Source organism: Eumetopias jubatus, unplaced genomic scaffold (assembly GCF_037043125.1).
Source record: "Eumetopias jubatus isolate StellerSeaLion01/CBP00866 unplaced genomic scaffold, mEumJub1_p1.0 scaffold_4, whole genome shotgun sequence".
Lineage (NCBI taxonomy): Eukaryota > Metazoa > Chordata > Mammalia > Carnivora > Otariidae > Eumetopias > Eumetopias jubatus.
Window position 1 is genome coordinate 116891865 of NW_028274810.1, and position 15147 is coordinate 116907011.

Sequence of the window (15147 nt, forward strand, 5' to 3'; positions counted from 1 at the left end):
ACTTACTAAGTAAGCAGTGGTCAGGGCATCAGAGGCTCAAATGACCAATAATCCAATAGTTTTGCTCAGAGAAATGCCAGGTGCTTATATGCGCTCAGTAAATGTCGGCTATTTTTGTTATTAATAATTCTATAAGCCGGATCTGATCCCTTAGGGAAAGAGAGGAGTAGAATTTCCTTGGGTCAGAGATCCCCAGTGTCTTGGCAGCTGTCCAGGGAGCAGTGTCACTGACTGGGACCTTAGACCCCCTCGACCACAAAGTACCTATGGGAAGTGTGGACAGAGGTGTCCCATTAGCAGAATCACATTGACACAGACCAGCCAAGGTGAGGTATCTGGAAACCCCAGATAACAAATAAATCCAGCTGGTCTGCGTTGTCTAATGGCGTTAATGCTTATGGGTCCCGGCTCGCTGTCACCAGCCTGAGAGCCTAACCTCCCTCCCCACCCACCCGCTCTATCTCCCCCTGATAGATCTTAAGACAGGCCTCAGTGATGACAGCAAGAAAAAATAAAAGGCACAGTCATCTTCCCCAAAACATTTTAACCTTTAAACTCAAAGGAGCTAACGTTGCCTTGATGACTGTGTGTTTTGTGTTAGCTTCTCGAATCCTCACCAGAAGCCTGTGAGGTCAAGCCTCCACGTTACAGACGAGGAGTCTGAGGTTAGGAAGTGGCACATGGCCTAACAGCCCCAAACTGACAGGCTTGGGATTCAGTCCAAGACCCCTCCCTGTCTCTTCTCTGGCTCCTGCAGCTACAGACCCTGGCTCGAATCCTAAAATTCAGGGGTCCACCTTCCATGCCCTTTCTGGGATGTCACTTATGAACACACACTCACACCCCTGCACAGGTGCATGTGCAAAGGGCATGTGATTCACCAGTGTTGGTGATGTTGCAAAACTGCTAACACATCTACATGTCCTTAAAAATGGGACAAAAAGGGGCGCCTGGGTGGTGGCTCAGTAAGTTGAGTGTCTGACTCTTGATTTTGGCTCGGGTCATGATCTCAGGGTTGTGAGATCGAGCCCCAGATCGGGCTCCATGCTGGGGGTGGAGCCTGCTTGAGATTCTCTCTCTCTCTCCATTTGCCCCTCCTCCTGCTCATGCTCTCTCTCTCTCAATACATAAAATCTTTTTTAAAATGTGAAATAAATTACGTACATCAGTAGAATGGATTGGTATGCTGCCATTAAAAAGAACAAGGTTCATTTTAAACATACAGAAAGTTAAGCATTATGTGAGAAAATCAAGGTAGAAAAGAATATGTATTATAAGCTATTAACATTTAAACAAACCAAAAAGGATGCTTATAAACACACAGACATTTTCTAGAAGTTTCCATGAGAAACTGGAAGAGTAAAACGAGATTTGCATGTGGCTAGGAGCTGGAAAGTTACGACAACTGCTTCTCTCTGCACCCTCTTCTGTCCTGATTCATGGTCACAGTGAAATTGTCAGCCTTGGCCCCAGGCACAGCCATTTCATGGGGTTTAAACTAATAATTAACATTTTCTTTTTAAGCTATAATCGTGTTCGCTCAGACGGACAGCTGCATCCTGAGCCTTCGCCGGCCCACTGCGGTCTCCATTTCCCAAAGCCCGATGTCCATTCAGTCAGAGCATGTCTGACCCTGAGCCCCCACACAGCTGCCAAGACTGACCTGAACCAAAGTCGTGCAGGCGATGTTGTCACTGGTCCAAGCATAGAAATTGCAGGAGACCTCTGATCCCGCCGTGGACACCGTGAGGAAGCTGCAGGCCTCGTCCAAAGCACAGTCTGTGGACAGCACGGGCACCTGTCTCTCTCAGGTGATACTGAGGACAGACGGACACATGCCCCCACGCCCTGCCCCCAACACACCCAAACACACACTCGGTCTGTAACACGGACAACAGTGAGCTTCCTAGACTGTAGGGTTATGATCTCATAACAATCCTTGTAAACCTACACGCTCAATAAATGAGAGTTTTTTTTACCCTTCTCTGGGTAATCTTGCTGTTGCTACAGCGGATAGCTCTCGAGACCGGGACAAATAAGGCTACAAGGAATCGATGTCTTTCATCTCTGCTCCCTTACGTTTGCCACTGCGTTGTTCTTGGTACATTGTGGATGCATTATAAACCCTGACGTGAAGTCACAAGTTGGATGTACATTTTGGGAATCAATTGATTTACCACGTGTTCTGATAAAGTGTAATTTTTCATCACGGTTCCAATGGTTTTATTCGATCTGTATGCCAAGGTCAGCAGAGCCTATTTCTGCATGCGCCCATCTCCCCACCACCCCTTACCTATGAAGCACTGCAGCAGGGGGAACTCAGAGCCAGGAACTTTGGACACACCCACCGCAGTGATATTGGCATCGAGGATCACTTGAGATTCTGGAGCCTTCTCAAATTTCTGCATCACTGAAAGGGAAGCAGATTGATCGAATCTGACTCTAAAGGGCAGAGGGCCTCTACAGAGAAGCCAGGAAAAGTGCCAGGTCAAGAAAGCCTTCCCAGCTCTTGGTCCCACAGAGGTCCCCAGGAGAAGAATTCCCTTTGAAAATAGTTCCAGCACGCTACTTCGTATCTGATGCAGAGAGCTACGTGTTATCATGTCTCCTTCTGCTCCCTCATGGTCAGGAGGTAAGGAGAAAATTTAATATTATGTTCGTCCTTACAACTCATTTTTTCTCATTGATATGGATTTTCCATCCAAATTTATATTTTCTTGTCCTGATCGTCGAATGCTAATTATCTTACAATTATTTTGTTGAAAATTGAAAATCTTCTTTCCATAAAGCAATTTTTGCTTCCTTCTGGAAAGAGATAAGTTATCTTTTTTTAAATTATGTTATGTTAATCACCATACATTACATCATTAGTTTTTGATGTAGTGATCCATGATTCACTGTTTGCATCTAACACCCAGTGCTCCATGCAGTACGTGCCCTCCTTAATACCCATCACCGGGCTAACCCATCCCCCCACCCCCCTCCCCTCTAGAACCCTCAGTTTGTTTCTCAGAGTCCATCGTCTCTCATGGTTTGTCTCTCCCTCCGATTTCCCCCCCTTCATTTTTCCCTTCCTTCTCCTAATGTCCTCCATGGTATTCCTTATGTTCCACAAATAAGTGAAACCATATGATAATTGACTTTCTCTGCTTGACTTATTTCACTTAGCATCATCTCCTCCAGTCCCATCCATGTGGATGCAAAAGTTGGATAAGTTATCTTTTAAAAGACAAATAAAACAGGCACAGGTGGGTTCACGTCAATCTGAGACATGTCCTGTGGTTCAGGCATTTTCATGATAGCCCTTGTTTAAGTGATATATCAGCATCTATTTCTCTAGCTACCATCAACATGCCTGAGTTCTTCTCTGGTGGGAATAACAGAGACACATGCTCATGGAACTAAACAGGGGAAAAGAAATAAATATAAGATCTCAAGACAATAAGACTCAGAACTCATTCCTCACCAAGCGAAAAGTACTGCGGGTAACTCTCAAGGAATGAGACTCATTTTTGAAACCAAAAAAATGCCCAGGGTCATCAGTGGTTTGCAAATAACTATCAAAAACCAAGCTCCAAAGTACACCACTATTAGTTTTTTGCAGATAGAACTGCAAGCATGCACATAAGCACCCATTCTCATACACCTCTATTGCTGTGTAAAACAGACTTGTGTCTAGACTGGTTTTTATCATGTCAATAAGTTCAAGACCACCCAAAGCAATCTCTTCTCCATTTTCATAATAAGTGCAGGAAAAAAGTTTATTCCTTCTGGGATACATTTGGGAGAGAGGATGCTAATACAAGAGAAATAGCATGTGTTAAGCCTTCACAAATTCTGATATAGAAAAAAATTCTAATTTTACTAGGGATTCCTTCCATGTTGTTCACTGAAGTTGCCAAGTTCATGGGCTCAGCCCACACTCAACTCTTCTGTTCTCATCTTTCTCTCTCTCTGTGTCTCTCTTTTTATTTTTTTATTTTTATGCCCCTTACTATCTTGTTTGTAGAGAATGCCAGCGCCAGTCCAGCAGACACCAAGCCATATTCAGCTCTTTGTCCCTAAAGTTTAACAGGTATAGGCAGATGCTCACAACCTTGTAGCAGACTAAACAAAATTTGACAGGCCTTTCAGTTTCCAACTGAAGTCTTCCCAGAGGCTGAAAATGCAGTCAATTTAGCACTTCAGTTAGACAAACTGCTGGTTCTCGCAAAAGGGACACGTTGGTGACGAAGATCTTCATGTTATAGCATTCTGTGAGGAAGCTCATTGCCAAACAGAACAGAAACAATCCAGGCTCTGAACTGCCAATAATTCCATAGAATATTGTGCTGGCTGGCAGATTTCTACAGTCTAGTTGTACAATTTCCCACATGCCACATTTTGACTTAGCAAATATCTTGGGAAAGCACAGAGGGTCCACATGAGAGCACAGTCATATTTGATCATGGCTATTTATGTGCCCTTCTCTTTCCAAGGCAAGGACAATGTTCTGAGAATATTTGAACACCCACTAGCTGGCATAGTGACAGAGATACTAGGTTCCTGTGCATTGGATAGATGCACTGAAGAATGAATGAATGACTGCCAAGATCATTGCAGCCCCAGAAAGCCTGGAGAAAACATTACAAAGATCCCAGCATAGCCCTCTGGGCATCTGACGTGCTCTATGAAGTCTTGGGCATGGGTCAGCAAGAAGCAGAATTAGAAAACTGGATCTGGAATTAAAGGAAGATGAGCTTACGATATTTCCAGCAGCCAAGGTCAGTGAGTGAACGACTCACTCTGTGGGTAAACTAAGGGTTTGCTACCGGCAATATAGAGAAGATGGAGGGGAAAACGCCACAAAGGGACGTAGCATGTTGGGGGGGCATGAGCACCAGCTCACCGGAGTCAGCCCCCGTGCGAATCCTGCCACCGCCCCTCACCGGCTCTGCGTCCTGACGCACATTTCAATCTCTGAGAGCCCAGTTTTATGGTTGCGAGGATCAAATTGAAGAGCACGGAAAAACTGGTACACGATAGCAATCCAGTAAGTGCCGAGTCCCTTGGCGCCCTGGGGGGACACCTGCCTCCTTATCAGGGCCCATAAAACTGGCTGCGGGAATTAGGGTGGTGGGAGCCTCTCCATCCCTGGTGGCCCTTAGGAAATAATTTTGAAGAGGCCCAGATAATTACAGGAACTCATTCATTCTGCCGACAAGCGCCAACGACCATGGGATAGAACAAAAAGTAAGATAGGATCCTAGCCCCAAAGGGTCATATTACCTAAGGAGGCTAGAACCCAGACGGGAGGGTGAGGTATGCGATTTTACTTTATCCCGAGAGCAGTACAGGCCCACTGAAGACTGGTAAGGGGCACTGCAGAAACAGAACTGTCTTGTAGAATGACTGTCCTGAAGCATCGTAGAAAAATTGTTGAGGGGCCCACACTGGAGCCGGAGGACTAGGGTGGGCCCGGAGTAATGCCTGTGGGTGAAAACCCAGGCCTGGACACAGCAGGTGGAAAGGAGGCAAATCCCCGCCACCCCCAGGTGATACAGCTGACCTCTACCCTGGGCTTTTTCTGGAGGACAAAGCCCTCAAAAAAAAAAGGAGTGCAGGCCCACTCCCAAGGAGGAAGTTCCTCTCAAAGGCTAAATCGATTGGATTCCAAGAAGGGGGTTACTGACATCCCAGTGGGGACCCAGCTTCTTAACATGGAAATCCTCCTGAATATCCAGAGAGGGAAACCAGCAACTCCAAGCTTTGCATAAGAAGCCAGAGACCGTGAGGTCCAGTCCGGAGGCTGTTTGTCAGCCAGAGCCTCGGGAAGGCATCACCGGAGTTGACACGGCTGGGGTGTTGCTCATAGACACTTCTGGACCACTGATGAAGCTGTCCTTTCTGCTCTGGACAAGCACAGCGCTGAACAAAGCCTGAAACGCTTTGCCAAGTGCAGATTCCAACCCTGGGCGCTGAGGCATTCATTCAGAGGGAAGCAGAGAGGAGTGGAGTTCAAAGGCAAGCATTTAGGTGATGATCCCCGAATAGCTAGGAGTCCCCAGGGCCTAGCCACCTGCTCCCCACCGTGGCCAGCAACTCCCTCACTGGTGAAAGGCACCTAAGGTCAGCCTGCCCGGTGGCCTAGAGCACCTTCAAGCTTCAATGCCCCGATTGTTGTTTCTGTCCAAGAAGAGGAATACCGGAAAGAAGAATTAGACTTTCCTTGGATTTGCAGTGTATCCAAGGGGACATGCACGCACACAAGCGCGCACACACACACACACACACACACCACACACACACACACTCAAGATTCGTTAGCGCTTTGCTGAGGAAGGGAATGATTACTCTGAGCATTGCAAAATGAAAATGCCTCACTTGGATTTTCTCAGGTGTCGTATGTGATCAGCTGCCCCCACTTCCCTAGAGAGCAGGTAGGCTACGCACATGTGTGTGTGTGTTTGTGTGTGTGTACAAGTGTGCATGTATGTGTGCAGGTGTGTGCTTCATAAGGGAGCAGATAAATCTAAGCAGAAGCAGATTGGTGTCATGGAAAGAATGGGTTTGGGGGTCGGATACACACCAGTTCAAATTCTAGGCATGTTATGTCCTGATTAGTGAGGAAAGTAAGCCATGTAGACATTCTCTGCCTCAGTTTCTTCAGCTACATGATTGGGGAAACTAGTATCTACCCGTCAGAACCACTGTGAAGCTCACCCATGACTGCCTGGCCCGGGGCCTGGCCTGGCACATAGTAGGCCCAAGTACATCAGGCCCTCTCCTTACACAGAAATCTGAGAGCCTAGGGCAGCCGGCATTGGCTCTGCCTGGTCAGGCGTGCAAAGGTCAGCCAGACCTCAGGCAGGAAGGACTGTGGGATGGTCGGGCAAAGCCCTGAAGACTTGGAGAGGTCAGAATGAGAGGAACCTACAGATTGCCCCTATCTGCTCCTTGCTTCACCGAGGAGGAAACGGGCCGCTGATATTCCTGAGGCTTCTCATCATTCTGACGTGTTTATTACCTCTTTCAGTCGTGTCATTGCTAACACGTTCCACTCCCCTGCAAGGCAGGCATGAACAGCCCATTTGACAGGTGAGGGAAGTCTTGAAGGTCAGTGGCTTGCTCAGACTGCAGAGCTGCTAAAGGGCACCACTGAGATCACCGTAATTCTGACCCCACTCCTACTATTCTAGGTCAAGTGTCGGTTCACCCAGGGCTTTCCCACCCATCATTTCAGTGAAGAGCTGTGCCCGGTACAGGGTGGTGTCCAGTGAATCCTCACTGTCCTCATAGGATGGCATTGGCCCTTACAGGGTCAGGAGGCTGCTGGGGTGACTGAGGATCAGAGAAGTTGAGCGACTGGCTCTGGGTCGCCCAGTAAGTAAGTTAGGGAACCAGGACTGGCATTCAAGTCTTCCCACAACATCCAATCGAGAGAGAAAAGTTGACCAGCTTATCAGAGGCACACTGCCCACAAGAAAGGGATACTCAGCTCATTAATTATTTTTAAATTCACGTCTCATACACACTGAAGTGTTTGGGAATGAAGTTTCCTGATGTCTGAAATTTACTTTCCAAAGATCAAAAATAAATGAGAGAGAGAGAGAGAGAAAGAAAAAGAAAGAGAAAATGCTAACGATTTTTGGATCTAGGTGTCAGGTTACTTGTTCATCCCACTTTGAACTCCTACGTAGATTAAAAATTTCCACAATAAAAAGTCAGAGACAAATGCAGCGCACAGGTCTCTCCCCTTCTAGAAAGCCCCTGAGAGCCTGTGCCCTCTCCCCAGTCATGTGGCCGATTTCACCTCCAGCACCTACTCAGACACTGGGAGTCGGAGAGTGGAGACTCTGTCTCTGACCACGGCAGCCTCCGCCCATCGCTGTCCACGCAGAAGGCCTTCTCGCTGTCCCTGTCCCTCTGGCTGGCTCGGTACTGGCCGTCCTGGTCACAGCGCAGGCCCGCCTCACTCCTCTGACATTCCGTGACACCTGCAACCAAGACACAGACACCTCGTCACCAATGTGCTTCCGGGACCCCTCCCCCCGGGGTTCCCAGAGTACCCATTGTTGACATTCTATGTGCACGTCACCGGTCTCACCCAGACACTCTCCAGCTCCAAACTCATCAGCGTTCCCACCCTTTGGTCAAAGGATGATGTCCAGGCGCCCCGTGGGGCCACTAAACCCTGAGATCTGGCTGCATGCATCTAATGGCCCACATGCCCCAGGGCTTCCACAGTCCACACTGCATTCAGTGCCAGGAGCGCTCCTTCTTCTTGGATGCACCGGATCTCAGACACAGGCTCTGTTCATGCAGTTCCACATCCTGGTGCTCGTTCTCCTCGGTCTTCAATGAGTTAACCCTTCACCGCTCATCAGCCCTTGACGCAATCCCTGCTTCCTCCAGGAAAGCCCCGAGTTGCCAACATCTGACCGTTACATACTCCCATCCATCCACACCTCTCCTCATTGCTGCAGCACGGTTTTTATTTCCATTTGTCTGTGTGAATGAATGGTTTGACGCCTGCCCGCCTCCCCCTCCGGAGAAGCTCCAAGCCGGCAGGAACCTGATCTGGTTTTGCTCCCTAATGGATCCCAGGGTCTCGCTCAGTGTCTGACACATAATACAAGTTCCCCCACTGTGATACTGTGATTTATAATAAGAAATATATATTTGGGCTTCCTTTCATTTCTGGCACCCAGCCCCTGAAAACTCCTGGGATTTCCGAAGCGGTGAAAGCCATAAATGTGTCTTTTGTCACATTATAGAGGTCACTTTGGGACTGCTCTTAAGGATGGGGCCTGGTTGCCAAGACAACCACCCATGTGATCAGAACATTGAAACTTTCAGTCCCTCTCCCTTACCTCCGATCACCAATGGCCAGTGATTCAATCAAGCTTGCCTATGTAATGAAATGTCCATAAAACCACAGAACAATGGGGTTCCGAGAGCTTCCGGGTTGGTGAACGTGTGGAGAAGTGGGGAGAGCAATGTGCCTCGAGAGGCCCTGAGCATCTCTTACCTGCCTGTTTCTGAGTTCTATCCTGTTATCATAAACTGGCAATCTATTGATTAAGACATTTCTGTGAGTTCTGTGAGCTGCTCTGGCAAAGTAATCACACCCAAGGAGGAGGCGGTGGGAACCTCGGCTTTATAGCCAGTTGGTCGGAAATACAGATAAGAATCTGGACTTATGAGCCGCGCCTCAGTGGGGGTCGGTGGAGGGGGTCGGTGGAGCTTCCAGCTTATAGCTTGTCCATCAGAAGCACAGGTAGTAGCCTGGGCTTTCGACTGGACACAGGATGGGGACGGTGGCGTCGGTCTTTTAGGACTGAGCCCTCAACCTGTGGGACCTGGTACTATCTCTGAGAGGATAGTGTCCAAATTGCTTATGGTTCGTGTGGGGAAACCCCTCCTACACACACACACACACACACACACACACACACACACAGAGGAACTGGGTCCAGAAACACCCTTCTCAAAAAAAAAAATCAATAAATACTAGCTGAATCCATGGAAAAATAACTCTATTCCTGTGCTTAAGCTATTTCTTCTGCCCAGAAGTCTCTCTTCTCCACCTGCCCCATGTTTAATCCCCACTTGTCCTTCAAGACCTGGTGCTAGCTGCTATAACAGCACATAACAATCATCTCCATTATATTAGTAATTACACACGTTCTATCTCTATACTTACATGTCTTCTTTTCCTTTCAGACTCTAAACTCCCTGAGGACAGGGAATTTATCTCTACTTGTTTCATACATCCCATAAAAACTTAGCATAAAAAGGTACTTAATACATTTTGGACAAATGATATCAAAAGAGAATACCTTGACTTGGCTCTCCAGGGCTGGGAAGTAGGTAGAAAATGTTCTTTCATGCAGCCCAGGACTTGAGAACATCTAGCTTTCTCTCTTCTAAGACTATTAGTTATATGACTAACCATTGATTAATTACAACTTTTTGGTGGAGAGATTACAAAGGCTACTTTTTAAATAGGATGTTTTGCAGGCCACACATGCTATATATGAATTTAAGCATCAATAAGCAAACAAATAAACAAATAAATTGCTACTCAGTTATCAACAGAACCTCCAAAATCATCCAGTAGACTTGCAAGGTTAGGAAACAGAGGAGGAAAGTATTTGTGGGTGAGAAGAGTAATGTGGGTATCAGCTATGTAGAGGAATTGAGATTCTAAGAGCTAGCCTAACAGCAAAAAGAAACCAAGGAAACCCTATAGTCACTTGACATCACTTAAAACTTGGCAGACCCTCCTGCTTCATGCTTCTCTTTCATGTGATTCCATCTAAGAACACAGATCAGGCAAGACAACAGGCAGAATGCTGATATTAATGAGTCATGGAGATGTTCTTAGATACATACATGCCCAGAGTGTAGACCTGACCCTGGAGACTCATCCACTGAAATCTATTCTGTTACTCAAGGAGGATACCCAGGAAAGTGGTGATGATACGAGAGCCTTCCACTTCTGCATGGAGATACAATCCGAGCTCACCCCCAAAGCGGGATGGGGATGATACTTATGGCTCACCTTAAGTATTTAATGGATTCTACTTTGTTGGGGACTGAATGTGTGTGTCCCCCCAAATTCAGATGTTGAAGCCTTAACCCTCAATGTGATGGCATTTGGAGGAAGGACCCTGGTAATTAGGTTTAGAAGAGGTCACAAAGGTGGGGTCCCCATGATGGCATCAGTGCCCTTATGAAAAGAGAAAGACACAGGAGGAAAGCCTTCATTCTATGCACACACCAAGGAAAGGCCGCGTGAAGGCATAGCCAGGAAGAGGGCCCTCACCAAGGACCTGACCATACCAGCGCCCTGATCTTGGACTTCCTGCCTCCAGAACCATGAGACATAAACATCGGTTGCTGAAGCGACCCCATCTATGGTAATTTGTATGTAGCAGCCCGAACTGATTAAGACATGCGTCATAACCATTGTATGCATGAGGTATCATTGGCCCCATCTAATAGATAAGGAAGTTGAGGTTCAGAGAAGGAACGAAGCATGGCCTCAGTCACAGTGCCAGTAGGAAAGAGGGGGGGACAGTCTGGGTCTGCCTGGTGCCAAGCCTCAGGCTCCCCCTTGGGTCCCTGCCATTTCTGTAGCACCCCTCCACAGCCACCCCAGAAACAAGGATCAGTACTTTGCATTGATCCCTTTTTAAGAAAGCATTCCTCTGAGGCGCCCAGGTGGCTCAGTTGGTTAAGTGTCTGACTTCAGCTCAGGTCACAATCTCAGGGTAATGGGATCGAGCCCCACGTTGGGCTCAGCGTGGAGTCTGCTTGTCCCTCTCTCTCTCTGCTCCTCCCCCTGCTCATGTCTTCTCTCTCCTCTCTCAAATAAATAAATAAATAAAATCTTTAAAAAAAAAAAACAAAAACAAAAACCAAAAAGCTTTCCTCCAGAAGTGTGATAACACTGCAAGGCATCTCAAACCTGTGACTGAATCAATGTGTGCAAGCTGAGGGTGACGTCTAGATGTCAGGGACACTCCGCATTCCTGGTGAAGAGTTTAATCTCCAGGAGGAGTATCAGACTCCTGGCCTATGAAATCCCTTTGGCTTTCTTAGAATTATCACACTATTACCACTGCTCTCCTAAGGAAACTTACCAGAGAAGGTGACCTGATCTCTTTGGATGAATTATTTTAAAATTCTAAAATCTATTCAGATTTAAAGCATTGATGGTTTGCTTCACGTTAACATGATTTCAGACTGACATGGAAAGATGTACGCAACAAGTCAAGTTGTGGGTCCTTGCTAGGAAAAACCCAACAATACCCAGGTGACTATCAAGTAAGTAGGCCAAGTGAAATCACATGACATAGGGGAAGGCCACAGGTACACTCCGTCCTGACAAATTTGTCGGGCCAGAAAGGGAATATGAGTTATATACTTGTAATGACTGTGGGTGGAAAATATCTTCCATTTCTCAATCTGATAAAGTTGACTTACAAAAATCAGAAGTTTCAGAATCAGACAATGCCAAGATCAAACCAGCTACGTCACCTACTAGTTGAGTGACTTTGGTTAAATTACTGCTCTGAGCCTTAGCCTTCTTATCTGTAAAAGTTGGGCTAATGATATTTACACAGAGGGGGGTTTGATGGGATTTAACGAGCTAACATAGGTAAAAACATCTGGCCTAGATCCTGGCAGAGCACACGCATTCAGAGGTTGGGCCCCTTTGATTATTTTGCTCTCTAACCAATGGTTCTCCATGGTGGGCAATTGTGTGCCCCACTGAAGAGACACTCAGCAATGTCTGGAGAAAAGTTTGATTGTTACAACTTAGGGGGAGGGTGTGCTACTGACACATAATAGGTAAGGGTTAGTGATGTTGCTAAATAAACATCCTGCCATGCATGGGGCAGTCCCCAAAAGGAATGTTCTGCCCCCAAATTTCAATAGTTCTGAGGTTTTGAGCCTCTCTGCTATGTCCCCATTGCATTGTAGAGTTTCTTTTTCACACCAGGACCCTGCAGAACTTACAGTGCACGTGGCTGAAAGCCCCAGGGGAAATGGTCGTTCTGCCCATGGGACATGGGACGCAGGCCGTGCTCCCTGCCTGTTCTTGGTAGAATCCAACAGGACAGGGAATACAAATCTCCTTCTGAAAATAGCTTCCTTCAGGACACTTAACTAGAAGAGATAAACAGAAAAATGATGTTAAAGAGAAGACTCTTGCTTTGTAGTTGTAACCTCAGAACACACAGGGTATGCTAAATCCCAACAGCAGCACAAGAGCTCAGTTACTTAACCAGTACCCATTGAGAATCTGCTACATGCCAGGCTCCCACAATCAAGGCTAAGCTGTGGGAACCGTAGACAAGGTTCCTGCTCTCCAGGAGCTGACAAGCAAGTAGGATAAGGGGTGTTGAACAGAACTTTAGATATGGGTAAAGTGAGGCAAGAGAGGACAGCATGTTAGTGAGGAAGCCCTCAGAAAGGTGACACTTAACACCAAATGATGGGGAGCACCCCAGGCAAAGAACTAGGCGAGGAGAATTCCAAGCAGAGGGAACCACAAAGACAAAAGTTCTAGGGTAGGAATGAATTTGGATTATTTTAAGGAATGGAAAGGAAAAAGCCAGAGAAAGCCACCTATGAAGATAGAGCTTAATAGACAAAGGGAAGAATGGCATGAGGCAAGGTCAGAGAACAACCTGAAAAGTGAGGGCCCGTCCCTCGGTCACCATGGGAATGCTGTCGTAAGTGAGGGGCATGGCGGAGCCCAGCTGGGGGAACAGACTTTAGGGTCAGCCAGACTGGCTCAAGTCCCTCTCCCCACTATACCTAAATGACTTTGGACTTCTTGGAGGCTCCATTTTCTCCTCTCATGGGAATGCAGTGGTAATAATGTCATCCCATGAGAATGCGGTGATGATGTACAAAAGGCACAGGTCATCATGCCAGACTCTGATGTGTGCTCAGTAAATGGTCATAATTTTTTAAGTTTTTATTTTAATTCCAGTTAGTTAACATTCAGTGTTATATTCGTTTCAGGTGTACAGTATTGTGATTCGGCTCATCCCTGCATCGCCCAGGACTTATCACGACACGTGCACTCCTTAATCCCCATCACCTACTTAACCCATCCCCCCCACCCAGTATTATTTTTATACTTGAGGGAGTCCTTCCTTGGAGCCAGCCTCAGTACCCATTCTGCCCAAACTAGACAATCTCAACAATTTAGCACCATCACCTTTGACTCGTGTGGCCTCTCCCTATTGGTTGGTCATCAATGGCATCGCTCAGATCTGGGACCATGGTGAGGTGAGATGCCTGGGGCGCAGGACTTATGGAGGCTTTCACTGTCGGGTTGTTGGGTTTCTGATTTCCTCAGAAATACCAAGTGTGACCCTGAGAGCGAGGCCTCCGTGCATCTTGCCCGCTAGATACCTCACTGGCCTCACCCCTCGCCTCCCAGTGCTACCTTGTTAATCTGCATATTTTCGGAGCTTTCTATCCCTCTGACACCCAGTCTTTCCTAATTTGCTTCCTCTAATATGACATGGGCTGAGAAACCAGAAACTCTAACTGGAGAGATGCCTATCTCATAAGAGTTCCAAGTTAGGGTCCGGGAGCTCTGCTCTGAGAAAAGTACATGAACTTGGCCCACACTGAGTCTAAGGGCTCAGAGAAGGGGAGGGAAAAGGAGGTTCTTTCTTCTTTCTTTCTTGGTGCTGGGTTGTGTTCCCAAGAGATTGCCAAATGACTTCCAGAAGAAGTGAGCTGTTCCCCAGTGAAGGTGGGGGCTGGAAGCTTGTCCACTCTTAGGATACTTTCTCTGTGCCTGGCACCCTGCTGTGTGCTTCATGGACATGACCACAGCGTGCCCGTGAGTTAGTATTTTCACCTCATTTCGCAGATGAGGAGGCTGAGCCTTGGGACATGCATGCATGACTCCCTGGCACACTTTTCTGCAAAGGGCAGGGGAGAAGTAAAATTAGAGGCTATGCCAAGCATGGTGTCAGACTGTTTCAATGTGTCATCTCAAGGTCCTATGGGGAAGGTACCATCCTCTTTCTAGACTGGAGACAGCTGGGGCTCAAAGTCAAGGCAGACCAGGAGGTGAGGTGAAAGAGGTGGAATGTGAGCCCCATTCCCTGCAAACCAAAGCCTTCTCTCCTGCCACCAGTGCAACCACCTTCGCTTGACAAAGAAGCAAGCATGGACGTGTGGGACGTGGAGCCACTGTTGATTTAACCACAGCTACCTCAGTGTGCACGCACACTCGGCACATCTGAGTAAATCAGAAACTCGAGCACAGCTTGGAAACTGAGCAATGTGTTTTCCGGTCTGCCCTGAGGAATTAATACCCTCCCTCAAAGAGTGGGGTTTCATTACTCCTATGAGTCAGGTCACTGATCATCTCGAGTATTTTAACCCCAGGACTGTGACTATTTTTTCAAGTAGTCTCCAAATTCATTGCTGAAGGAAAACAAAGCCTTTTCTGCCAGCTCGAGGTGTCCTGCTTCCAAACCCAATGTGTGGAAGGGCCGAAGGGTGGAGGGGCTGAAGAAGAGAGCGGGAACTTTTGTCGCAAGCTCAGTAATTGGTAGGCCTTGAGACTATGCGCCGGGAACCTGTGCCCTATTTCTCTCCACCTGTGCTGTCAAAGCCTTC

At 47.2% G+C, this 15147-nt stretch overlaps 1 protein-coding gene across 1 annotated transcript in view; it reads right to left on the reverse strand.

Moving 5' to 3' along the window:
• The window catches only part of TG (thyroglobulin), a 241234-nt gene that overhangs the window by 183848 nt on the left and 42239 nt on the right, over window positions 1-15147 (reverse strand). The window contains exons 21-24 of the mRNA XM_088022877.1: window positions 12511-12660; window positions 7806-7976; window positions 2294-2410; window positions 1664-1779 (exon numbers count right to left, since the gene is read on the reverse strand). Coding sequence (XP_087879003.1) covers window positions 1664-1779; window positions 2294-2410; window positions 7806-7976; window positions 12511-12660 — 554 coding nt within the window. The remainder of the gene's footprint in view (window positions 1-1663; window positions 1780-2293; window positions 2411-7805; window positions 7977-12510; window positions 12661-15147) is intronic.